At 47.1% G+C, this 27,926-nt stretch overlaps 1 protein-coding gene across 2 annotated transcripts in view; it reads right to left on the reverse strand.

Annotated features, from left to right (window-relative positions):
* Positions 1-27,926, reverse strand: part of LOC106603110 (neuronal migration protein doublecortin) — a 76,392-nt gene that overhangs the window by 38,174 nt on the left and 10,292 nt on the right. For both annotated transcript variants that reach the window (XM_014196347.3, XM_014196346.3), the window contains exons 2-3: positions 26,897-27,320; positions 17,612-17,952 (exon numbers count right to left, since the gene is read on the reverse strand). In XM_014196347.3, coding sequence (XP_014051822.1) covers positions 17,612-17,952; positions 26,897-27,257 — 702 coding nt within the window. In that variant the 5' untranslated portion in view covers positions 27,258-27,320. The remainder of the gene's footprint in view (positions 1-17,611; positions 17,953-26,896; positions 27,321-27,926) is intronic.

Raw genomic sequence — 27,926 nt, forward strand, 5'->3', positions numbered from 1 at the left:
TCATACTATCAAACTATCATACAAAGACATATGTAACTCATATTGCTTAGCATAAGTCAAAAGGAACAACAGTAAACTTTGAGGGAACTTTGTAGGAGTTGTCTTGGGTATTTCAGTCAGCGAGGACAGCCAGATTTGACTAATTGGCAGCCTGTGATACTATTGATCTGACGGGAGCTGTACGTGGGACTGTGGGGCTGTTGTTGTATGAAACGCTGTGTTTGTGTGCGCAGCACAGTATCAACCAGCAGGCCGTCTCACCACTGCTGTATTCTACAGGAGGAGAGGGGCGAGGGGCGAGGGGCGAGGGGAGACAAAAGAGGGATCTTCTAGCTACAGACCCAAGCAGCCATGCTAAATCATTTCGGGCAGCTCTTCAAAGAGCAATTTAACAACATCTCCAGATTCACTATATGATCTGCCTCAGTACACACAGTCCATGATATCGCGAAACAAAGCAAGAGCCATGTGAAATATTAAAGCCCTCGGAACATGGGATATACGCTGTAGCAGAGCAGAGTGCATGCTGCAGCAGTTTCTGCCGCACTAGGCTTTCTCAGAGGAGAGCGTCGGGGGGTAAGAGGAGCAGAGCGTCGTCCCCCTGGCGAGGAGAAGCGGAGCAGTGGGCGGGGCCGGCATCTAGGTGGAAAAGACACGACTCGTTTTTTTTTATTATACAAAACCATACATGTGCTTGTACTGTACAATGTCCAACTGAGTTCATATAAAATGGCATTAGGGATGTGAACGATAATAGGGAAAACAGGCCAAAAGACTACTTTGTAAAACAGTTCGGAACATGCCACAATGTTTAAGCTGTCCGCGATTTTACTGAGAGGATAAATCCTGTGCCTGATTCCAGGCAGAACCAGTACCTGACCATGCTCCGCTAACCCTGAGGCCAACTCCCACTCTATTCCTCCCTCTGCAGACTCCTCACCAGGATCGATAGTGTGGGCTCTGAAGCCTGCATAAAACAGGACACTTTTATCTTCCCAAAAACACTGTATTTCCCTCACCACTGCCTGAGTGCAGTTGATAAAGCACTGTGCTACTTTTCCCTATTGATTGTGTGAAAGGTAATACTCTACGTGCTTTAGTCCTTAATGAAAAGTTAAGCAGAATGGATTACTACCTTTCTCAACCAGCCTAATTCACACTAGGCTCCTAATCAACGCGTTTGTTTCAGTTATTTTAATTGAAAGGAAGGGCTTTGTAAGCAAATTAATTGCTTATTCCGCCGGTAATTTCTTTGCCAGGGATTATTCTTGGAAGAGATCTGCTGCACTATTAAAGAAAAAGCCAGATTGATGTAATCCCTCCAGATCTCTGACTAAGTTAATACGAAGATGGTGAAAAACAATGTGAATAGTCATAATGGCCAAGACTCTCTTTCTCTCTCCCTCTATCGCTCTCCTCTCTCTCTCTCCCTCTATCGCCTCTCTCTCTCTCTCTCTCTCTCTCTCTCTCTCAAAGAGTGGTGTTCCTCTTCAGATTTAGAATACAGAAGTATTACAGCTGTATTTGACTGTATCTGTGAAGCTGTTTCCTCTCATGCCAGAAAGGCCTATATTGATCTGTCATATTTTCCTGCTGCACTCAATCAATACAACTACTGGGGCAAAAAACATGCATTGCACACATATGAGTTATTGGACACTGATTCCATGTCCCATTTATGTCCGCACAGAATATAGATCAGGGAACAACTGAAGGGGAGGACTGGTGGCCAATAAGGTGGTCAATAACACTGTATACTTCTCCTCTGATGCCATGTGGCTTTGAGACATGTTTTAATGTCAGAGCCTAATCCAGACCGGGCATTGAAAAATAGATTATTTCATATTAATGTACATCAGCATTCTCTGGGGGAAAAACCAGTCAGCTCTCTAACAACTGAAAGAGATTTTTGGTCCCGGAGAGTTTGGGAAGGGTTCAGGCGTGTCAGCAAAGCAACATTCCGGACACTTTGACCAAAGACTCTGTTAAAGTCAAACACGAATGTTCCCCAATAATGTAACTTGTTAGAATAACATTTGTTCCAATATATCAGTGTCCCAATATTAGGATATTTGGGAAAATATAGCTATGAAAGGATGGTGGCTCCTTTCACAATGGAACAGATACACTACCGTTCAAAAGTTTGGGGTCACTTAGAAATGTCCATGTTTTTCAAATAAAAGCACATTTTTGGTCCAATAAAATAACATCAAATTGATCAGAAATACAGTGTAGACATTGTTAGTGTTCTAAATGACTATTGTAGCTGATTTTTTTATGGAATATCTACATAGGCGTACAGAGACCCATTATCAGCAACCATCACTCCTGTGTTCCAATGGCACGTTGTGTTAGCTAATCCAAGTGTATCATTTTAAAGGCAAATTGATCATTAGAAAACCCTTTTGCAATTATGTTAGCACAGCTGAAAACTGTTGTTCTGATTAAAGAAGCAATAAAACTGGCCTTCTTTAGACTCGTTGAGTATCTGGAGCATCAGCATTTGTGGGTTCGATTACAGGCTCAAAATGGCCCGAAACAAAAATCTTTCTTCTGAAACTCGTCAGTCTATTCTTGCTCTGAGAAATTAAGGCTATTCCATGTGAGGAATTGGCAAAAAACTGAAGATCTCGTACAACGCTGTATACTACTCCCTTCACAGATCAGCACAAACTGGCTCTAACCAGAATAGAAAGAGGAGTGGGAGGCCCCAGTGCACAACTGCGCAAGAGGACAAGTACATTAGAGTGTCTAGTTTGAGAAACAGATGCCTCACAAGTCCTCAACTGGCAGCTTCATTAAAATGTACCCACAAAACACCAGTCTCAATGTCAACAGTGAAGAGGCGACTCCGGGACGCTGGCCTTCTAGGCAGATTTGCAAAGAAAAAGCCATATCTCAGACTGGCCAATAAAAAGAAAAGATTAAGATAGGCAAAAGAACACAGACACTGGACAGAGGGAGATTGGAAAAAGTGTTATGACAGACAAATCTAAGTTTGAGGTGTTCTGATCATTGTATATTTTGTCATTGTATATTTACCATTGTTCAGTTTTTTTCAGTGTGTCACACACTTAGGTTCTTTGTGGCACCTTTTTAAGTTGAAAATGATAACATCCGAATACCATAACATAAAGTGGGAGATTTGTACAGGGTAAAAGGGATCTTGAAGAAGGAAGGCTATCACTCCAGTTTGCAATGCCATGCCATACCCTGTGGATGGCGCTTAATTGGAGCCAATTTCCTCCTACAACAGGACAATAACCCAAAGCACAGCACCAAACTATGCAAGAACTAGTTAGGGAATAAGCAGTCAGCTGGTATTCTGTCTGTAATGGAGTGGCTAGCACAGTCACCAGATCTCAACCCTATTGAGCTGTTGTGGGAGCAGCTTGACCGTATGGTACGTAAGAAGTGCCCATTAAGCCATTCCAACTTGTGGGAGGTGCTTCAGGAAGCATGGGGTGAAATCTCTTCAGATTACCTCAACAAATTGACAACTAGAATGCCAAAGGTCTGCAAGGCTGTAATTGCCGCAAATGGAGGATTCTTTGACGAAAGCAAAGTTTGAAGGACAAAATTATTATTTCAATTTAAAAAACTGATTTAAAACCTTGTCAGCATCATGACTATATTTCGTATTCATTTTGCAACTCATTTCATGTATGTTTTCATGGAAAACAAGGATATTTCTAAGTGACCCCAAACTTTTTAACGGCAGTGTATATGTACCTTGTTTTAGAACCAGCTCTCTGCTCCATTACCCTCCAAACAGACAGCTGAAATGACCTATTTTGAAATAATCAATGCCCTTATCTATCCCAGCAGTCATTTGTGTATTTTCCAAGGGGAGCTGGGGCCTGTGATATTTTGGTGCGACCGGCGCTTTGAAGCCAGAGAAGAAGAGGAAGTGAATCGGCGGGTTTGGCGGGTTTAGGGATAAGACAGGCCCATGGAAGGGAAGGATTAGCAGGATTTAGAGGCAGCATCGTGGGTGTGCAGCTCACGTCACATAATATACTGTTTCTATCTTAGCCACTGTTCTGAAATGTTATGAGAAACCTTCAAAGCAGAGATGATGACTTTGTGAAAGCGCCACGGGTCATACACACCATAGGTTACTTTGAGGTCAGAGGTAAATACAACAATTCTCTGTCTTAACGACCATTTCATATCATATGGGATCTTTTGACGCTTCTGTAATAAGGGTGGCACACCTATGACAAAGGTCAACTAGGTCTACAAATAAGACAATGACAAGTAATATCGAGACACAACTTCAGTGAATCAAAGTGTTTACCAGCTCTGTTGACAGCGCATTGCTACAACGTGTACCGTAAGGGAGGGGACTCTGCGGTAAATATATGAAATTCCCATAAGCGGTGAGCTCAATTCAATGAGGTTCAAACGACGGGAGAATCCGGGGGAAAATAACGACGCTCCGAAATGGATACAGTGCGTTGATTTTGAAATGAAAGGCCACCAGAGTAAGGGATGAGAGAAACAAGCCTGGGTACATTCAGCAAACAGACAGTAAACAGGGCAGAGGGACAAAACCTGGCATGCAGCTACAGATTCAGTCTCCACATATTGTTGGGGAGAATGGTAAGTGCCACTGGAGGTCGGCTCACAGGCTCGTTGTGGTGGGTTTAGTGCCGTATTAACCATGTTTTTTAGCCGGCTCTCTGGGTGGTTTCTCCCCTGATCCCAGTGTGCAGAGTTGGGCCAACTACTCTAAGTAGAGCACCCTACTTAGTAGGAAAGTGAGCACTATAAATGCCCTCTCAATCTGACATATGAGCCCTTATTTTGGTGTAACACACTAGATTGTTCATTACTGCAATGACAGCGGACACAAATAAAGGTGCGCGGCCGCACGCCGCACGCACGCACGCACGCACGCCCCCCCCCCCACACACACACACACACACACACCACACGCACCACACACCAGAGTAATCACTGTTCAGGGAGCATTGAGGTGGATATTGGACCTTCTCTTTTTGTCAGCTTGTAATCTGATAAGGCTAACTGAGGAGCCTCTTGCTGGTGAGGTAAAATGAACTCCTCTGCTTTTCTCTACATAGAGGTGAAGAGTGGCAGTAGGCCAGAATCTGGGGGTGGGGGGGTTGCAAGAGACACATGTTGGTTGCAAGAGACAAACGTAAGTGCCTTCAAATGGTTTCCCAGGTCATGAGACTTCTAGTCTATTCTCCCCTAACTTGCGTAAAGCGTTCTTTTTTTCCTAACTGTGTTATCTATCAAATCGAAAAAGTCTAGAGGAGATTTCCTGATTTCCGTGCTGCTCGCCTCTTCCATATAAGGACACATAGGTCCTAAGGAGTGGCCACAATCATCACAGAGTCGGGGAAAGGAGAGAACTGTTGAGTGCAGGCCACACAGAGGGACCAGGGGCGAAAGGAAGGAGACTACGCTGCGGAATGACAACATCCTTAGATCTAGTGTTTCACAACCATGGCCTTTGGACCCACACTCACAGAAACAAACCATGCTCAAATCATTACATTAGTATTACTACCTGTCCACTGGTCAGATAATACAACATCAGATAATACAACATCACCATGAACCTTTCTTCCTTAAGCACCCACCAGCTAACTGTTAAATGAGGAGATCCCTGCCTGTAAAAGCCCATAATCACCCTATAACAGATCTCTGATTGGCCCATGCTTGGTGCTTTCAACGGTGTTGAGGGCAGCAGTAAAACAGAAGAGTCAGCCAGGCAGCCAGATCTTCAGAGTCCTGGGGGCCAGCTGGTGCCTGATGTTCCCAGAGGCCCCCAGGGTCATACATCACAGCAGTGATGCCACTAATGGGCTCCAAATGCTTCTGAGGTTCCACCGTGCACACACTGCTGCCTCCATGCTATCTCCATGGAGATGGCCAGGCTGGCCATGTGACTCTTGACTGATGTGGCTCTGCAGTTATTGGATTTATTCTGCTCATCCGCCCCAGGTTGTGGTCACTTGTTGATGCGGGCTAGATATGGGGATCGGGGTTGGGGGTAGGGGCATCCCCGGATGACTGCTGCAATGTCTCATCAGTCAGGATGCTTTATAACGTGAGCCACGCCCCTTGGTCAGCTCATCCATTTCTCTCTCGCTCAAATCCTGTACCAGCGGGCTGGGGTAGGAGGAAGGAGCGACTGTGAATGCACACGGTTACGTGACAGGTTCGGAGTTCTGCGGCTAGCTAGTCACATGGGGGGGGGGGACGGGGGGTGAGGAGGAGCTCCTGTAGGTAGCGAGGGCAGCGTGTACAGAATGTAAAGAGCGCGCTCAGCGTATTACGCTGACGCAGCCATTTGCCACGGATACCGAGTCCATCACTGCGGAGTAAATTGCCATGACAACCGCCTCCTCTAGCATGCCTTGCCAAACCTCCCCTGAACGGAGGAGCATGCAGACAGAAAAACCATTGGAATCGCCAGAGAAAGGCTGCTTTTGATGCGTTCAACCTGGGAACGTTTCAAACCTAAATCATACAATCTTGTGAATGTCCTCTGTGATTCACTGGCCAAACTGGATGGGTCTCTACTGTGCTAAGACAATAGCAGCATGAACTTATGCAGGGAACATGAGATTGTATGAGATTGAATTGACTTCCAATTAGCGTATACACTTACAAAACATGAATTACACCTGCTCTTTCCACGACATAGACTGACCAGGTGAATCCGGGTTAAAGAAGGATTTTTAAGCCTTGAGACAATTGAGACACGTGTGCCATTCAGAGGGTGAACGGGCAAGACAAAAGATTTAAGTGCCTTTGAACAGGGTATGATAGTAGGTGCCAGGCGCACCGGTTTGTGTCAAGAACTGCAACACTGCTGGGTTTTTCACAGTCAACAGTTTCCTGTGTGTATCAAGAAAGGTCCACCACCTAAAGGACATCCAGCCAACTTGAAACAACTTTGGGAATCATTGGAGTCAACATGGGCCAGCATCCATTTTGGAATGCTTTCGACACCTTGGTAGAGTCCAGGCCCCGACAAATTAAGGCTGTTCTGAGGGCAAAAGGGGGTGCAACTCAATATTAGGAAAGTGTTCTTAATGTTTTGTACACTCAGTGCCTATTTGTAGGAAACGAGTTGAAAAGACATACGGCCATTCTCAGCAGCTCAGAACCTCGATAACGAGCACTGTACAGCGAGCGGGCTGCAATGCAGTGTACTCATTGTGTCCTTGAATGATTATGTGATTCAAAGACTGGAGAGCTACGCCTAATAGAGTGATATTAGAAAACGACTGATGTGAAAGCCACAAAGAATCGGATCGACAATTTGCCAGAACCCGCTGCTATAGGCCAAAGACAAGCAAAAAAAAATGAAATCACCTGTTCTGGGAGAGCCATCTAGTTAAAGGACAGTGCCAGTCAGTGAGTCACTCTACCATGAACACAGCTATTAGGTGGAAATAGGGACAAAATGGCTGCCAGGGAACGAAGTCTCTCCTCCCTGATGTACCCTGTAGAGATGCTGAGGGCGAATGAAGGAATAATTATCCCCTGCAGTGAATATAAAACAGATCCCAATTTGCTGTCTTTTAAACTGGAGAATGCATCCTGTTCCCAATCACCCCGCCCCCTGTTCTCCATGGGTCTGAATGCGCAGGGGAAAATGTGGGCGATTTGCTCACTGACAGCAAAGGAGGGGGGATGCGGCTTGAGGGGCTAGCTTCACACAGACAGTGGTGAAGTCTGCATTCAGGGACACATAGCCATATCATAACATGCAATGAGCTGGTTCTTTGCCTCTCTCTCTCTCTCTCTCTCTCTCTCTCTCTCTCTCTCCACACACACACACTGTCAAATGCTTATGCAATGCACACACACACGTACCCAGACAGTGTACAATGAACATACAGTACATACATGACAGCTGATATTGAAACACACACACACACACACCAACACACCCACACCACAGGATGTGGTGACTGACAGACCAGGCCACACCAGCTGGGCTCTCTTTGTGCCTCGGATGTGGTCTCCTAGCAACCAGTCACACCAGCTGTCGGTGAGGAATGGGAAGAGGAGGAACGGTGCAGGATCAGGGAGGGGCTGGCACTGCATCAAGACTCCCTCTACCATACCGCCAGCAGCACATCGCTCCTGCCTCGCCTGCAGTCTGCAGCTAGCCTAGCCAGCGCTCCTCACCTGCTTCAGCACACAAAGAGCCCTAATACTACACATCACATTAGTCTTTTATCACTCCAGAACAGGAAGTGAACCCTGTGTCTGTGCAATACAATGAACCTCAGGCCTGGAGAAACATTCTGAGACAGAGACACTTTGATTAGGTTTATGATGTGAACACATGGTTGGAGTGTGTGTGTGTGTGTGTGTGTGTGTGTGTGTGTGTGTGTGTGTGTGTGTGTGTGTGTGTGTGTGTGTGTGTGTGTGTGTGTGTGTGTGTGTGTGTTAGTGCTCCACAATATGGTATCTGAGAGCCATGTGAGTTCACGAGCGTGCCGGGTAATACCCAGATCCAAAGCAAATATGTGGGTTTGGCTGTGGTAAAAACAAACCACATATGAAATGTTCAATCATATCACATCAAACTGTACTGTACACATGCCACACGCCAGCATTCAAATCAGTAGGGAACGCATTCTGATCAAAGATGTATAGCATGCAACAGCTAACAGCTCCTAGAGAGAGAGAGAGAGAGAGAGAGAGAGAGAGAGAGAGAGAGAGAGAGAGAGAGAGAGAGAGAGAGAGACAAAAGATCTGAGATACAAACCAACAGAGAGGGTCTAGTGCCTTCAAGCAGATGATGAACTTTTGACACCGTCTCTCGTTTAGGAAAAACATCCCCATTCTGCATGAGGTTTGGCAGAGCAGACGTGAGGCATATTACTACTGTACTTCTCATGCAGGTTTTGTGAGTGGTTTTAGAGGGCCCGGTGTGAGATAGCTTCAGGGTAGGTCGGTGTAATATGCTGATCAGACTCAGTAATGTGAGACTGTTTATCCTGTTACACGCACACATGCACAAACATATAGTATGCCCAGCATGTTGCCATTCATATCAGTGTATCAACAGCAACCTTATACCCCTAAAAATATGTAGAGTATAATATGTCCAGCCATCACAACACTGCCTAGAACAAGTGGATCATTTCATTTGATTTCAATCGCTTCTGTTGTAGCTTAGAACCTATTTGACATCATCTGAGGGTTTTTGTGTTGTGCCCGCCATCGGTTGAGACACAGCATGCTCTTGAATACAGGGTGGGTGTTGTGTTTTGTCTGATAAATATACTAAAATGGGAATACAATTGACAAAAAAAGCAGGGGAAACCTGACTTGTCCTCAAAGGCAGAGAAAGAGGGGGATTTCCTGGGTTAGCCTGCTGACCGTGTGATGACTGATACAACCAGACACCAGGGATTAGCAGTCCGTTTAGACACATCAAAAAGGTGGGCCTGAGGAACAGCTGTAGACAACCAGCCTGGCTGGGTCTGGGCTGGGTCTGGGCTGGGCCTGGGCTGGGTCTAGGCTGGGTCTAGGCTGGGTCTGGGCCTGGGCTGGGTCTGGGCTGGGCCTGGGCTGGGTCTGGGCTGGGCCTGGGCTGGGTCTGGGCTGGGTCTGGGCTGGGCCTGGGCTGGGTCTGGGCTGGGCCTGGGCTGGGTCTGGGCTGGGGTTGGGCCTGGGCTGGGGCTGGGCTGGGCCTGGGCTGGGCCCGGGCTGGGTCCGGGCTGGGGCTGGGTCTGGGTCGAGGCTGGGCCTGGGCTGGGCCTGGGCTGGATCTGGGCTGGATCTGGGCTGGGTCTGGGTCTGGGCCTGGGCCTGGGCTGGGCCTGGGCTGGGTCTGGGCCTGGGCTGGGTCTGGGCTAGGGCTGGGTCTGGGCTGGGTCTGGGTCTGGGCTGGGTCTGGGCTGGGTCTATAGCGCTAAAGCCTAATATAGCCAGGCCTCTAGCAGCACTGGGCGGCGATGGGACAGCCAGGAGAAGAGAAGAGGACAATCTAATGAATAGTGTCAGATGGATTATGACGGGCAGAATTGTCTTTTGCTTCCAGCAACGATGTGAAATCAAATGATGCCGTCTTCTTCAAATCAAATTACGCTCCATCGCTGCCAACACACTTTAGGGCGTGAGTTTAATGAAGTCATGTCTCTATATGTCAGCTCAGCAGGGTTGTTTGTACCTCCTGACGTGTCCTCTGTGTGTCTCTGGGACAGACCTGGCCAGACCAGGGCTGTGGTTTGCTGCTGAGGTAGAGACACTTTAACCTCTCAGAGGATCCCCTCTCACACTGTCATTACCTCCATATCTTGTCTTTACGGCTGCTAATTGCTGCACTTCCGAGTGGCTTTCTGGCAGTGTATACAGATGAACGTGGATATTGGCTATTCAAATGTGGATATGTCTTATGGTGCATTACACCCACTCCTAACAGGCAATGTTCTACTCACGTTTGGGATGTAGAGCTCTATCCTACCTCATCTGAGTCATGAAGAGCACGATGAAACCGGGAGTCTATTCACATAATGATTTACATGAAATATATGGGTGTCCACTCCCCAGCAGGTCTAGTAGACCAGAGCAGGCCAGGGAGCCAACATAGCAAAGGAGATCTCCTGCCTCCCTCTGTCTGCCTTCCTTTCTGACTGAGTGATCGATGGATCGCTGTGGGAGTTTCTGATGTTTCTGACGTCCGTCCAGCTCTCTGGCCTACTGAAGGGGCTGCACTCTTGGATCTCAGCCCTCTGCACCTGATGACGTTTCCCACCTTAGCCTTCTGGTGGGCTGCTTGGTCAGGCCAGGGACGTGTGTGTGTGTGTGTGTGTGTGTGTGTGTGTGTCTCCACAGGCAGATGAGAGTTGGACCCTGTCAGTGAGTCGCCCATGATCCATGGACTCAACGTCACGTCCTGGTGCTGCTGTAGAGCGGTTGGTTTCTCTACTCAGCTTCTAACAACCACCCAAATGGGATGATCAACCCGCACAAAACGCGATAGAGCTCAGTCCAGTTAAAACCTTACTGTGGTAATATGAGACGTCTTTGGGATGACATAGCGTGACTTTATTCTATCAAGTCAACAGTACGCTAGGCTTGGGTGATACACTGTACCGCTTATACCGTTTAAAGGGGTGTTTCGAAAATACAGAGAGTATAATCTTCAACCACATTTTTGGGTTGAGGGCCTCGCAGGGGCTGCAAGGGTGTATGCTACCCCACTGTTTATAACTAAGTTAAGTATAACTAACAGAAATCTAAAATGTGTCAAATAAATTACATCCAGCTAGGGCTCCAGGGCTCCAGATATGCATTTGGTTTGCTAACTTGCTAGCTTAGTGGCTAGATATCAAGATCAAGCTTCTTGGTTAAAGCAGAGACATTCAATCCCCTCCTGGATCAAGATCCTTGTTGCCTAAATTGTTTTGTGCGTCCCCTAATGTATTTATTTATACTTTTTTAAATAGCGCCCCTTGTGTGCACATTCGGTAATACCGTATACTCCGGTATGGTACAGAAATGGTATGACGATATGAAAATCTGGATATGTCATTGGGGGGGGGGGGGGGGGGGGGGGTACTGTCACAAATACTCCTGCTCCCTCCCTCCGGCACTCGACATCGCCGGTCTACTAACCACCGGTCCTGGCAACAATAATTACGCAATCTGTTCCCCATCATTACGCACACCTGGTCATCATTTACTCCGTGATTACTCCCCCTTTATTCAGCCCTCAGTTGACATCAGTCATTAGGTAGTATTGTTTTCCCTCACATTCTGTACGTTTCTCATGTTTGTTCATCGGTATCGTTTCTTTATTAAACTCACCTTCTGCACCTGCTTCCTGACTCCCAGCGTATATGTTACAGGATTCCGCTCCAACCCTACAGTACACAGTAGCAACATCATTGCTTTAACAGGCAACAAACAAATGAGCTTTTGTTGTGTCTATTTTAAATCACTGTTTGCTACCCACAAAACGTATCAGCACTTCTAGGGAAACATTGCAGGATTATTTCCATAGGTATCATAGTGGTTGCTTCTGTTTCCTTTGATGCTGAATGAAGATAATAGTCTCTGTGGTTGGGGTGAATGAGGGCTTTGTCCTGACCATAGTGGCCTGCTATGTTGTGGCTTTGCTTTAATCCTTCTCTTACTCCAGTTCGCATGATCCCTAGAGCCTCAATTGAGAATACACTCTTAGAAAAAGGGTTCCAAAAGGGTTCTTCGGCTCTCCCTTTTAGGTTCCGGGTAAAACTCTTTTGGGTTCCATGTAGAACCCTCTGTGGAAAGGGTTTTACATGGAACCCAAAAGGACTCTACCTGGGTTCTCCTATGGGGCCAGCCGAATAACCTTTTTAGGTTCTCGATTTTCTATGAGTATACGTCTGGGACTACATTATAGGTCTTTGTCAGAACGTCTCTCAATATCGACAGTGACAGAACTAAACACAAGAGACTTCTTAGGTATGTTTTTCATTCAAAGTTTGTTTTAGATGTTTGTATAATGACTTGGCGGTAGTAGTGCTGAATGTGACCTTAGTCTGACATCTGTTAACATATTGGAGGTTACCTCCCTCTGGAAGCAGCAGAGGATAACACCATCTTCCAGACGATCAAGGAACAGGGTCATCTACTCCACCAACATCACGACCAGCTGGCGCAACTGGGTACGGCCATGGAGGAGGTCCTCCGCGTTCTCCACCGCCACGACACCACCAGCGAGGCTCTCTATACCCCTAACAGAGGGCCTCCTACCACGGGTCATCACAGTGAGCCAGTCCCCCAGCCTACCCAGCCGTCCGCCTAGGTCAGCGATGCCCAAATGTCTCTTCCGGAGAAGCATGATGGTAGTCCATCGAAATGCCGTGGCTTCCTACTCCAGTGCTACCTCTATTTCGCCTATCAGACGGGAGCCCCCACCACCAAGCGGTCCAAGGGTGCCACAGTAATTTCCCTGCTGACCGGGCGGGCGTTGGGAGTGGGCTACGGCCATCTGGGAGAGAGGAGAGGAGGAGCTGGGTTCCAATGAGAGGTTCATGGCTCTGTTCAGGGCGGTCTTCGACCATCCTCCAGAGGGCAGAGAGGGAGGTGAGCGACTTCTCCAACTCCAGCAGGGTGCCCAGACCGCTGCGGAGTACACCCTCACCTTTCGGACTGTGGCAGCCTCCAGCGGATGGAATGAGCCGGCGCTCCGCACTCTATTCCGGAGAGAACTGCGCGAGGAGGTCCAGACAGAGTTGGCGTGTCGGGATGACAACCTATTCTTGGACGCACTCATCACGATGGCCATTTGTCTGGATAACCTTCTTTGGGAGCGCCAGTGCCCACCTCGCCACTCGCCTCCCTCCTTTGGCTGTCCTGAGGCAGAGCCTGAACCCATGGAGGTGGGGCCACACACCTCTCCGCGGCAGAGCGGCGTCGCTGGAGACAGCTGGGGCTCTGTCCCTATTGAGGTCAGGAGGGGCACCTGCTTCAGCTGTGTCCGGTTCGTCCTAACCCGGGGTCCATTAGAGCAGAGGGGCGGCACTTTGATCTTCCGTCTCCCAGGGTAGGCGTGAGTAATCCATCATCATCGTTTCCCACCAAACCCTTTCTGGTTCCCATTTCACTGGCAGGCTGTCCCTCAGGTGTTGTCTCTACAGCTCTAGTGGACTTCGGTGCCAAAGGGAATTTAATCGACCAGACCCTCGCCTCCTCCCTAAACATCATTTCTAACTCGCTCACCTCTCCTTTTCCTGTCCAAGCCCTGGATAAGTGGCCATTGGCTTCCGGCACAATAACGTACATCACATCACCACTCATCATCTCCGTGGGACCCGTGCACCAGGAAAGCCTTCCCTTCCTTATCATCGCTGCATCTGTACACAAAGTCATCCTCTGCCTCCCATGGATTCAAATTCATAACCCCACCATCCCCTGGTCGAGGATGAGAATGACCGCCTGGGGACCAGGATGTCGGAGGACCTGCTTCCTGTACCCTGCGGTTCCACGTCGATGGAGGATCCTGTGAGTGTCCTCCAGCCCATCAATCTGTCATCCCGTATCGTTGGCCCCATGTTTTGGGACGTAGATGTGGGCATCCGCCAGGTTCTGGAGAGGGAACCCGCTCCTGCTACCTGCCCTCCAGAACGTATCTACGTTCCCATGGGGGTGAGAGATCGGCTGTTGATCTGTGCACACACATTCCTCGCCGCTGGACACCTAGGTATCACCCGCACCATCCAATCCCTCGCCGATAAATACTGGTGGCCCACCTTGGCGCAGGACGTTGCTCACAATGTCAACTCTTGTTACATATGTTCCCAATAAAAAATCTCCCCTACATGCTCCAGCAGGGAAACTACTTCCCCTACCCGTGCCTCAGCGGCCTTGGTCATATCTGTCCATAGACTTTGTAACTGATCTCCCCCTTTCTGATGGTTTTACCACTATTATGGTTGTTGACAGATTCTCTAAATCCTGCCGTTTTATCCCTCTCTGGTCTACCTACCGCTCTCCAGGTCACTGAGGCACTATTCCAGCAGGTCTTCCGGCACTATGGCCTTCTGGAGGACATCGTTTCCGATCGTGGTCCCCAATTCACGTCGCAGGTCTGGAAAGCCTTTATGGAGAAGCCAGGGGCCACGGTCAGCCTCGCATCCGGGTACCAGCCTCAATCCAACGGGCAGGTGGAGAGGATCAACCAGAAGCTGGGGAGGTTCCTAAGGAATCGCTGCCAGGACCGGCAGGGGGAGTGGGCCGTGTTTCTTCCCTGGGCGGAATATGCCCAGAACTCACTTCGTCACTCCTCCACCGGGCTGACTCCCTTCCAGTGCGTCCTGGGATATCAGCAGGCCCTGGCTCCGTAGACTCCAAGCCAGACCGAAGCCCCTGCAGTGATTGAGTGGTTTCAGCACGCCGTCCGTCGTTAGAAGGATCAGGCGGACCACCACAGCAGTGAGGCTCCCGTGTTCCATCCTAGTGATCGTGTCTGGCTCTCCACCAGGAACCTGTTTGTGGGGCCCTTTAAGGTCCTCCAAAGGTTCAATGACGTAACCTATCGCCTAAAACTCCACACCAACTACTGGATCTCACCCTCATGTCATGTTTTCCTCTTCAGACCGGTGGTTCCTGGTCCCCTGGCTGATTCCATCCCCCGCGACACACCTCCTATGCTGTTAGGTCCCTCCTCGACTCCCGACATTGTGGGGGTTGGCTCCAGTACATGGTGGACTGGGAGGGGTACGGTCCTGAGGAGCGCTCTTGGGTCCCGATGGCAGACATCCTGGTCCCAAACATCATCTGGGATTTCCATCTCTGCCGTCCGTACCGGCCTGCTCCTCGCCCTCGTGGCTGTCCTCCTTAACGATGTCATCCTCTGTCTGGACCCGCACTTCGGGGGGGAGGGGGGTACTGTCATGCCTACTCCTACTCCCTCCCTCCGGTGATCGATGTCGGCGGTCTACTAACCATTGGTCCTGGCAACAATTATTACGCAATCTGTTCCCCATCATTACGCACACCTGGTCATCATTTACTCCGTGATTACTCCCCCTTTATTTAGCCCTCAGTTGACATCAGTCATTAGGTAGTATTGTTTTCCCTCACATTATGTGCGTTTCTCATGTTTATTCATTGGTATCGTTTCTTTACTAAACTCACCTTCTGCACCTGCTTCCTGACTCCTAGCGTTTTGTTACAGTATACCGCCCCAACCCTACAGTACACAGTAGCAATATCATTGCTTCAGGGATACAGGCAACAAACAAATCAGCTTTTGATGTTTCTATTTTGAAACACTGTTTGCTACCCACAGAACATATCAGCCCTTCTAGGGAAACATTTGCATGATTATTTCCATATGTATTGGAAGTCAGTTAAGAACAAATTCATATTTACAATGACAGCCTACCCCAGCCAAAACTTAAACCTAAACCAGACGATGCTGGGTCAATTGTGCGCCACCCTATGGGGCTTCCAATCACCGCCGGTTGTGATACAGCCTGGAATTGAACCAGGGTCTGCAGTGACGCCTCTAGTACTGAGATGCTGTGCCTTAGACCGCTGCGCCACTCGGGAACCCAGGTATCATAGTGGTTGCTTCAATTTCCTTTGATGCTGAATGAAGATAATAGTCTCTGTGGTTGGGGTGAATGAGGGCTTTGTCCTGACCACAGTGGCCTGCTATGTTGTGGCTTTGCTTTAATCCTTCTCTTACTCCAGTTCGCATGTTCCCTAGAGCCTCAATTGAGAATACACTCTTAGAAAAAGCGTTCCAAAAGGGTTCTTCGGCTCTCCCTTTTTGGTTCCAGGTACAACTCTTGTGGGTTCCATGTGTGTAATGGGTTTTACATGGAACCCAAAAGGACTACCTGGGTTCTCCTATGGGGTCAGCCAAATAAGCCTTTTAGGTTCTAGATAGCACTTGTTTTCTATGAGTAGGACTACATTATAGGTCTTTGTCAGAATGTCTCCCAATATCGACAGTGACAGAACTAAACACAAGAGACTTCTTAGGTATGTTTTTCATTCAAAGTTTGTTTTAGATGTTTGTATAATGACTGGGCACACCACATCATTTCAACATGGAGAATTGGGTAATGTTTGGTAGATACACTGATCAATGAGATTCCAACCCATTTGCACCCACTCAGAAGTTTGTTGAATTCCCACTGTGTTATCACTATTCATTCAACCATCTTCCAATGGAAAACTAATGTCAGATTTTTTGTTTAGTTGTCATCAAAATGTGTTACTTTCACTGAGCTTTCAAAGCACACCAAAGTTAAAATTGGATTACAATGTCATATATTTTGTTTATTCACAAAACAACTTAATGTGTTATCACTGTACTTCTTCTAATAGAAGAAACAAATGACCTGGATTGCATTTGAGATTACATTGAAAGTACATGTACAAGTGATCAATGCAGTTTTAGAATCTGTGGAGATTATTACAGCGATTGTGAAGATCTCCACAGACCTGTGGCAACGTTTGCACGCTAATGTTGAACATGCATGCTTTACATGATCAAATAATCATCTTGAACGTAGTTTTATTATGTATTATATGTGTAACCAAAGTATGGCGAGTAGGCTAGGTCTACTGTGTAGCCTAGGAATAATATGTTTATGTTTGTACATTTTTTAACCATTTATTTGAGGACCACAACAGAAATATGTTTTCACACTTTTTTTGTGTCATCCTCGATGACTGTAAATGCATTATCCATATGTGTGGCAGTATTGTATTTTAAATTGTAAAATAAATTAATCTATCTATCTATAACATCCACACTTTCTATAATTATATAAGACATTTATTATTAAAGTAACCTGAAAATGTGGCCATGGACGGGATAGGTGTAGATGGATCAACTCTCCAGTAGGAGGTGCTACCCAGCCTATTGCTTTTTTCTTATCGTGGATATTATGTTGAAGATCTGATGTTGTTTCAAAGGTACAAATTCAACATATTTCATACAAGGTTTATCTAAGTTGAAAATTGGTTACCATGATGACATTATTCTGTGGTTGAAATGTTATCCTGAAAACAACAGAATACGTTGAAACAACGTTGATATAACCAGTTTGTGCCCAGTGGGCTGGGTGATGAGGTGAGGTGTGTAAAGGGCGTGACCGACCTGCTTTCCGTCCAGTGTGTAGATCCTCTTAACCACGCCGCTCTCCAGCTTGATGGCCTCTGTGATGTCGGTGAGCACCTGTTCGAAGGAGTGCGCTGTCTTCTTGTTGAGCAGCACGCGGACGGCCTTCCTCGGCTTCACGCCACTCCGCATCACCGTCACCAGCTTGGGCCGAACAAACTCCTTACCCTCCCGGGCTTCGCTGGCCTGCTTACTGGCCAGGCTCTGCAGGTTCTTCTGGCTGGCCGAGGCCTTCACGTTCACAGACCAGTTGGGGTTGACGTTCTTCGTGTAGTCAACCTTCTTGTAGACGTTCTCGGACGCACAGACGTAGCTCTCTCCTGAGGGGATAGGAGAGGACAGGGAGAAGCATAAAACACTGTGAGGAACACAAAGTATTCGCCTTGTTTGACATCTCAAAAACTCAGTAGGTCCCCATTGGTTTCCAACTCCCTGAGGAAAGATTGGCTTCAATGTGAGACATCAATACTATTGGGAAAAAGTGGGGTGTTATGACCTGTAGGATAATCAGCTCAGATATCACATAACGGCAGATCATATTCATGACTTTTGTATTTGGAGAAAATACCGACACATCCTTATGTAAACTATGCATACGATGCTACTATATCTGATACCAAAGGCATGGACACAACATAAACTTGTGAAGAGGATGGAAAAACAGCCTCATACTCAAATAGGGCAATCTAGCTCGACTGAATCTGATAGTGTGTCGCCAAACTTGCAGTTATTTTCCCATACATTTATAAATGGCCCAGTGACCTGTGCTTCCTCCCTGTCAATAATTGCTGTAGCATCTCCATTAACCTAATCCAAAGTGTGCTGACCCATGCACTGAACTCTTGCCCAATCATCAAACAGCAAGAGGAGACTGCTCCGTCGGAGATATGCCAGCCAGTGATGGAATATAGCAATCCAGAAAACGGAGCAATCAAACAAAAGGACCCGGATGTGCTCTTTCCCTCCCTCTTTTTTATCCCTCACTCTCTCTCTCTCACATACATACAATACTGCAATGCCATACCACTTCATGAGTACTCCTTCACCCTAGTTTAATACAGCGATGTGAAGAGGGCTTTATTATACCTGAAGCTAAAGTTCTGGGTGTCTTCAACCTGTCCCTCTTTTAAACACAATAAGTCCATACTCATATTCTGGACTTCCTACTACATCACTCACACTCAACTACCTGCACTCTAGGGACACCTACACCAGTGGTATTCAAACTTTTCTGCGGGGACCACATTTTTTCTGCCAGAATTTGTGGGTACCCCATTTTTCCCCCAATTATTTCTCGCAACCCCAGCCTTTCCTGCGGTGGTCCTCATGAGAGCCAGTTTCATCATAGCGCTTGATGGTTTTTACGACTGCACTTGAAAAAACTTTCAAAGTTCTTGAAATGACCTTCATGTCTTAAAGAAATGATGGACTGTCGTTTCTTTTTGCTTATTTGAGCTGTTGTTGCCATTAAATATGGACTTGGTCTGTTACCAAATAGGGCTAGCTTCTGTATACCACCCCTACCTTGTCACAACACAACTGATTGGCTCAAACGCATTAAGAAGGAAAGAAATTCCACAAATTAACTTTCAACAAGGTACACCTGTTAATTGAAATGCATTCCAGGTGACTACCTCATGAAGCTGGTTGACAGAATGCCAAGAGTGTGTAAAGCTGTCATCGAGGCAAAGGGTTGCTACTTTGAAGAATATAAAATCTAAAATATATTTTGATTTGTTTAACACTTTTTTGGTTACTACATGATCCCATATGTGCTATTTCATAGTTTTGATGTCTTCACTATTATTGTACACTGTAGAAAATAGTAAAAATAAATAAAAAACCCTTGAATGAGTAGGTGTGTCCAAACTTTTGACTGGTACTGTATATATATACACATCTTTTTAAAATATATTTTCCTTTAACCCTACCACCCCTCCCATAATTGGAGTAAACTAATGAACAACAACACTTAGGCTTCTACTTTCAGCTTATACATACTATATACATTTTACGGACACAGTATATTTTACAATAGTTATATTTTGTTCGTTTTTAGTCTGTCCTATTACAATTAAGTACCTAAGTAACCACGTTTCCATCCACATTTTTTACGCGAGTAAAGTCATACCATATAAAAAAAAATCACAACGACTCGGGAAACCACGCAGTTTGAATTAAGATACAGATGAAATAAATGATGGTGAACTCCACAGGGTGGTGAAAGTGCAAGGTGATGAGCTTGATGTTCCTTTCCAATAAATGTCCAGGGTCTTATTCTGGTGACACGATGATCGCTGCTTGACTGACCGTTCTGACAAATGAAAATATTCTCGCTGTTTCCCATAATCTCATCATGTAGACCAGCCTACCGCAGAGCCTACCTGCACTGCATTTGTGAGCTGTTGGCTAGAGCGCGGGTACCAAGACCAGAGTAGGCACATTTGCTATTTAACGCAACAGTTTTAGTGACAAAACTATCGGTAGAGTTGAAAATGCGATGGAAACAAATTGAACATTCAATTCTTATTCGATACTTGAAAACTTAAGCGAAAAATAACATTTTGTGTGCACTATGATTTTTATTTGCAATGTCAGTTTGGTGGAAACACACCAATTGTGGGACAATGCGCATATTTTCTTTATGCAGATTTTGGACTATTCACATTGGAAATCTGTCGTCAATTGGATGAAAACCTAGCTACTGTGATTGTTTTTAGTGAAAATTGTCAAAAAGGGGGAATAAATTTGATTCTTAGCACAGAGAAATTTCTCAAGCAAGAATTTTGCTAGGACTGTCTGGGAGTGGTCTGACTGGGGAAGGGTAAACTGAAAACTACTGTAGCTGTTATTGGCAGAGGTTTGGAACTCTCTTTCTGGAGTTTTGGCCTGCCTTGTGACATCACCAGGCGATCAATTATTGATCGCCTGGTGATGTCACAAGGCAGGCCAAAACTCCATCCCACCAAAACAGGCTGAAAAATCAGGCAGCTTTTTCAAACAGCTCTTACACTAAAAGGGGATTATCATAATTATCACAATTTCACAGTATTACTGTGAAATTAACATAGTGTGGAAATATATATAAAACAAAGGAAATTCAAGTTTTTTAATGCACTAGGCCTTTAACATCAGCTGATGGAATTATCATAGATCCTAGAAGTAATAATGATCTCCCATTTGTCCTAGTTTTAAGAACAGTGTTCATGAAGACCTATGGATCTACTGTGACCTGTAGGTAGTGTTCTGTAGGAGGAGAGCGTAATGGGACCTGTCACTGTGGATCAGTGGTTTCGTCACTCCAGGCCAGCTACAGTATAGTCTTCTCTATAGACTAGTGGTTCACAACCAGGGGTACTAGGACCCCTGGGGGCACTTGGCCTATCCACATGAGAAGACTCATGAGACCATAGTCCTACTGCTAAAATGCATATGAGGGGGTAAATCAGGGGTATTCCTGGGCAGAGCAAAATTCTGTTGGTGGTACAGTAACCGAAAAGGGTTGGCAACCACTGCTATAGACCACTGGCAGGATAACGCCTATACTGCCCTGCAGTTAAGAGACTCAGGGATAAACATTTTATATAGATAAAGACTAGGTAAATAAAAGGGACTGAAAATTAGGTATTACTATTCACATGACCCTGAGGTGGAGAGGAGAGGAGGCAGGACAGTCTGTGGATAAGATAAATTGATGATCCCTGTCTCTGAGAGAGGAAGCGATGCAGTGAAAAGACAGATGGAATCTGCAAACAGGAGCAACAGCTGGGAGACAAATCTCATCAGTAATGTGAGGCTGGTGATGAGAGATAGCTAGGGGACAGAGCAGCAATGACACACCAGAGGACAGGGCAAACAGCAGAGCAGTGTTACCAGGGGATCCGATGACGGGTAGAAACTATATACAATTTTTAAAACAGATGTAGAATCTTAATTTGAGCCAGTTTGCTACAGCAGGAAAATAATCCTGCAGCAACAGTAAATGTGAATTATTATGTGTATTATAATTCATGGATTTTTTCGTAGGGGTTGATACATTTTTTGTTAAGGCAAATCAAGTCTGACATTGTAAAGTGGAAATTACAAACTTTAGAAGCCTTTTTAAACCTTGAATACACTACAAGTTTGCATTTCCTGCTGTGTAGGAAAAATCCCAGCAACAAAAGAGTGATCAAATTAACAGCCTACATCTGTAAGGACATTTGAAATGGTGTCACATCACAGTGTACTGCCTGCAACCACTCAAACAAAGTAAAGCTGTGACAAGGACCTTTTCCTCTGTCTCCTGGGGGCACATGCATGCAACATGGTCTGCATACTCTGACTTCTCACATAAGTGCACACCTTAAATCAGGTCACAGACCATTTAGGCCTAGGACCCCTAGACTTAGCGAGTGTAGCAATACCAGTAGGTTAGCTAGGTGGTTTTGTAACACAGGTAATGTAACATAATTCTATCCAAATACTGAAATATGACAAAAACTAAGCTTTTCTTCACTTAGAAAAATCAGTGGGCTTCTGCTTCCACATAGTCAGCCCACAACTCTCCCAGATCTGCCTGTGTGGGTGGGTGTCCGTGCACAGGCATCTCCATTCTCCGTGGTTGACAGGGCTACTCGTTATATTCACAGCATTTCTTCCAGACAGCACACGGTGAAGGCAAAGCCAGTGCTGTCACTGAGACATGATCATATATAGCCTACTGTAGCAGGCACATCCCTGGAGAACTCATAAAGGAATGTAGATGTACCCCTCCCCCATGAAAAGAAGGGGACTTTGGCTAAGCACATGAATGAGTTGAGTCTAAAATGAACGCCGTCTAGCCAGAATACTAATCTGAATTTCTGCAAGACGTCTGTCTTCCTACCTGCGCTGTTAAAAATGATGACATGTGACATGAGATCCAAGGTATTACAAGTATATTTCTGCAGATGTTTTTCCAATGGAAAGGGAATAAATTAGGCTAGCACATGTGAGAGAGAACCCTGCGTCTGAAACTGTGGCTGTCCTGTGTAACAGTGCATCGAGACAGCAGAGACAGCTTTTCAAAGAGTCTTATGACAGCACCTACCTAGAGGGCACTGCTTACTCACAGCGCTCTTCCATCAGATCTTACAGATTCAGTAGAAGGAAAACTACCTCCTACATTACATTTACATTTGAGTTACTATTATAGCTGAGCAAATCTATACTCTAGGCATACTGCCCAGCAACAGTGTAAATGGCAGTGCTCGACTCTTCCATCCAGGTAAGCAGGTCCTGATTTCACCTAAGGACAAGAGTCAGCCAGTCCCACTAAGCCTAAGCCTTCTGCCTGGGTGGACTGGCAGCTTGGGCTGAGCTCTTTATGACTCTTTATGGTAGAGTACAGTAAGGACTAGAGGCCTGTAAGGTGGCAGCTGGCTCAGGCTAATACTGTATCATATATCATGTAAGCCTTCCTCAGCAGCCTGGGCTGCTTTCCCTACATGCACTGCACTGTGTAAGTGACCTAAATGAGAAAGAGGAGCAGCCAGCCACACCTCCTCCACCCTTTCCCCATCCTCTATCTGTTTTTCATAACACCCTCCATCTTTCTTTTTCTAATAAAAATTCTCAACGTCAATTCTCTACCAATCGTTCCTTCATTTCCATGTCCCCAGACAGTCAGACTGCAGCGTAGAGGCTCTCTCAGGGAGATCCAGAGGACATGAATCAGCTAAGGGCTCCCTCCCTGTGCCACAGCAGCACCAGACAAAGGACAGTGGGAGTAATACAGTGCAGAGGAGGTTTTATTTGACCTTTATTTAACTAGGCAAGTCAGTTAAGAACAAATTCTTATTTACAATGACAGCCTAGGAACAGTGGGTTTAACTGCCTTGTTCAGGGGCATAACAACAGACTTTTACCTTGTCAGCTCGGGGATTCGATCTTGCAACTTTTCAGTTACAAGTCCAACACTCTAACCGCTAGGCTACCTGCCGCCCCTTGTTCGTTATCTCCCGAAAGAGGAAGAGCAGCAGAGTGAACTGCCCTCTTCTCGCCACCCCACATTCATACATACATACAACTCGCTCTCTTGCAGAAACACACACACACGCAAGCAAACCATCTCACTCACTCTCCCTGCTGTGACATACCTTGTCTCCTCTGGCCCGCCGGGGCCACCCCACACACACAGTACACAAACACCCCCAATCACACCCGGACGCCCCCCCCCCCCTCATTTCTAAGCAGCTGAAATGGAAGAGATGATCACCTCATTTTGATCAAATTAAGCCAGGGTTTATGTCTTTGTTTAATTTGCATAATCCCAGCCTCATTTCACCCCGCCCACCAAGCCCCTTTCCTAGAAAAAAAAAACCTCTAGGGCTTCCAAGCTTTTTGGAAAATAATTCTGCCAATTCTGTTCCTATTCATTCCAGTCATAAAAGAGATGAGCAGAAAGATTAGAAGACAGAAGGGTTGATGTGTCAGAGAGGAAGAAAAGAGGAAGTGAGGGCAGGGGTGTTGAGTGTAATTGAAAAACTCTGCCTCCGGGGCAGGTGGCGTTGAGGGAGAGACTTAAACAACACTGGCAGAGGACACTGAATTCCCAGGTCACACGTGTCGAGAGGACGAGTAATTGCGTAAGATTACAGGGTTCTCCTACTCTGAGGAGTGTGGTCTCAAGGTAATGAACCCAAATGTAGAGAAAATCCACTGACAAGGTCTACATAGAAGAGCTGGGTACAGCAAACTAACTGCTGTATAACTACAATCCTTCACTACTCATTCATTTTTCATGGTCCTACCCTCAGTGCTTGTCCTCACTTTTACTGTATCTTCCTCTGTGGTTGAACTCCAAACATGCAGACTCTCTTTCTTTTCCTCAAATCATCCCTTTTAACGACCGTAGAGCCTTTCCCAGCTGGCAAATGCCCAATCTGGCAGCGTAATATCAGCTGAAACGTTTCATAATGCTAAGTAGCAGTAAGATCTATTTCTATTCTATTAATAGGCCACAATATGATCAATTTCCCCTGGAAGGCAGCAACATTACATGGAGCTGGGGAGGGAGGCCTCCTGTTTCCCTCTCCCTGTACAGGGAACCAGCTGGGGAGGGAGGCCTCCTGTTTCCCTCTCCCTGTACAGGGAACCAGCTGGGGAGGGAGGCCTCCTGTTTCCCTCTCCCTGTACAGGGAACCAGCTGGGGAGGGAGGCCTCCTGTTTCCCTCTCCCTGTACAGGGAACCAGCTGGGGAGGGAGGCCTCCTGTTTCCCTCTCCCTGTACAGGGAACCAGCTGGGGAGGGAGGCCTCCTGTTTCCCTCTCCCTGTACAGGGAACCAGCTGGGGAGGGAGGCCTCCTGTTTCCCTCTCCCTGTACAGGGAACCAGCTGGGGAGGGAGGCCTCCTGTTTCCCTCTCCCTGTACAGGGAACCAGCTGGGGAGGGAGGCCTCCTGTTTCCCTCTCCCTGTACAGGGAACCAGCTGGGGAGGGAGGCCTCCTGTTTCCCTCTCCCTGTACAGGGAACCAGCTGGGGAGGGAAGCCTCCTGTTTCCCTCTCCCTGTACAGGGAACCAGCTGGGGAGGGAAGCCTCCTGTTTCCCTCTCCCTGTACAGGGAACCAGCTGGGGAGGGAAGCCTCCTGTTTCCCTCTCCCTGTACAGGGAACCAGCTGGGGAGGGAAGCCTCCTGTTTCCCTCTCCCTGTACAGGGAACCAGCTGGGGAGGGAAGCCTCCTGTTTCCCTCTCCCTGTACAGGGAACCAGCTGGGGAGCTCTGCTCCACCTACCTGTCAGTCTCCCCAGACTACGTATCACTTCATTCCCGGCAGAGCCTGTTTCATATACAGTTGCAGAACCCCTTTCAAACAAGAAATAACATGTCCTCGTGCTGTTGAGGGGGTACTAATACGACACAGTAAGAGATCCAGCAGTCTTCATGATATCCTGCCTCAGCCACAGGGAGATTGCTGATCTGGCTGGAAGACTCGCCTGTGGATAAGTCTGCAGAGTCTGAGACTCAGTGTTCAGATCAAAGGTGGAGGAGTCCCCCCTAATGAGGGGAGGAGACATTACATCACGCCAAGGAAACGGGCAGAGACCCCGTCTGTCTGCTCATCAAACAGAATGATGCCTGAGCTCCAGGGGATGGATGGCTCCAACAGGCTCCATTTAGGAACCATTTTCTAATTCCTGGCTGCCAAGCATCTCACTGCTGTAAAGGCTCTGGTCTACACTTCTGTTGGGGAGAATTCCACGTGTACATGCCACTGAAAGTCAGTGACCCGGGTAAAAACCTCCGTGAGAATCTCTAATAACAGTGTAGGGCTTCACACAGCGAGCGCAGCAGACCACTACGACACCATGCAAATCAATGACAACCGTGTCCACCCTACTGACAATGAGGATGATGATGATAAAGGACGACGATGATCCCGTTGACAGTAAAATGCATCATTATCCCACTCCATTAGCCTTCAGAAAGACCCAGGGATACAGTAAAGCAGTCATAACGGTGGTACACTCTTAAAAACAAAGGTGCTATCTAGAACCTAAAATGGTTCTTCGGCTGTCCCCATAAGAGAACCCTTTGAAGAACCCATTTTACTTCCAGGTAGAACCCTTTTGGTTCCAGGTAGAACCCTTTCGGGTTCCATGTAGTAAAGTGTTAAGCCAACATAGAAGTGTTCTACAACAACCTCAGCTCCACACGTCATAGGAGAGTCAGCCTAGCTGATGCTCTGATGCTATGATAGGTCTGCTCCAGACATACTGAGACCACTGCTCTGTGGCTCCTGGGGCGCTGAGTGAATCACTGGTATGAATTATTGAGGCTAAACAACATGACTGTAGTGACTACTCTGCTGCTCACTAACTACCAGCATTTAGCAGAGTGGCAGAGTCTCTGGAGGACACGGTGTAAACTAGCCTAGCATACTGTCCCACTGCTCCATTCCCCTGTAAACCATCAGATTATCATATGTAATATATAGTGAGATTACAGCCGGCTAGACCGGCCAGACAGTCTCCTAATCTCATAGCAGAAGACGTTTACGCCTCCCAATCTTTCCAGCGTTACAGGCGATGACACACTCGGCTGGTGATCTCCATCATACTGCTGTGTAACCTTTCATAATCACATTAACAGACCTTAGAATGATAAGGTTCACTCACAGGGGGAAACGAAGCACAAACAACGGCCTACGAGGAGTCTAAACATGTAATAACACTGAAGTATGATGACCCCCCCCCCCCCCCCCAAACTCCCTACCTACCACCCAGCCTCCCTGTGAGCTCACCTTCCTCCAGCTCGTCCATGGTGGTGATCTTGCGCGTTCCGTCGATGGAGAAGATGAAGCGCACCCCCTGGGGCAGGTTGATGTGGTCGGAGAGGGAGCGCGTCAGGTCGGCCAAGAGGGCGTCGAAGGTGCGGAAGCGTTCCACGGCCACGGCGTACACGATGCCCTTGAAGTAGCGGTCTCCGTTGCGGTAGAACCTCACCTTCTTGGCCTTCTTCTCGTTGGTGAGGGCCTGCAGGGTGCGCGTGCGGTAGAAGCTGCAGTGGGCGCTGTGGGTGGGGCTGGGCAGCCCGTTCATGCGCCCGCCCCGTGGGTTACGGGGCTTGTCTCGCTCGTCGAAATGGCCGAAGTCCAGCTCCATGGCAACAGAGGTCCGGGAGGGTCCGTGGTAGACGGGTGCTGAATGTGGAGAGCTCTGGGGAGTCTAGCATTGAGAGGAATAAAACAACAGAGTTAGAACGACATTATATACAGTACAGAAAAGGTGAATTGGTAAATATATTTCCATGGATGAACTCATAAGACTCTCAATGACGGAATACCAAAGTGGGAAATAAATCCCTGAACATTCCACCATCTAGCCACTGTGAAATTCCCTTGCAGTGGGTATCACTTTCCATCTCTATCCCTCTCATACAATAGTGCACCGTGCACCACCGGGGTGCTGGGGTTCACATGCAGTAAACCCAGCCAGCCCTCCCACGTCCCTCCAGAGGGTGTCTGGTTTCTGCAGGATGAAGAGAGGCCGGGCCAGCCCAATCAATTACAGCCCTCACTATCGATTAGCCCACCCCCTTACAGACGCACACAGAGGTGTGTTAACCTGCCGCCCCTCTGTGCGTGTAGGTGTGCGTGTAGGTGTGCGTGTCGGTGTGCGTGTGCGTGAAGCAACTGGAGAACGTTCTGCCACGACGGAGCTGCAACAGAGACACAAGCCTCATTTGGGAAGTTTCCGAGTTGAACAGGGCATCAATATTTTACGTCCAGTGAACAGAATCCCTCTGCAGTAATACTCGGTAGTACATGTCCT

This window comes from Salmo salar, chromosome 04 (genome assembly GCF_965601325.2).
Source record: "Salmo salar chromosome 04, fSalSal1, whole genome shotgun sequence".
NCBI classification, from domain to species: Eukaryota; Metazoa; Chordata; class Actinopteri; order Salmoniformes; family Salmonidae; genus Salmo; species Salmo salar.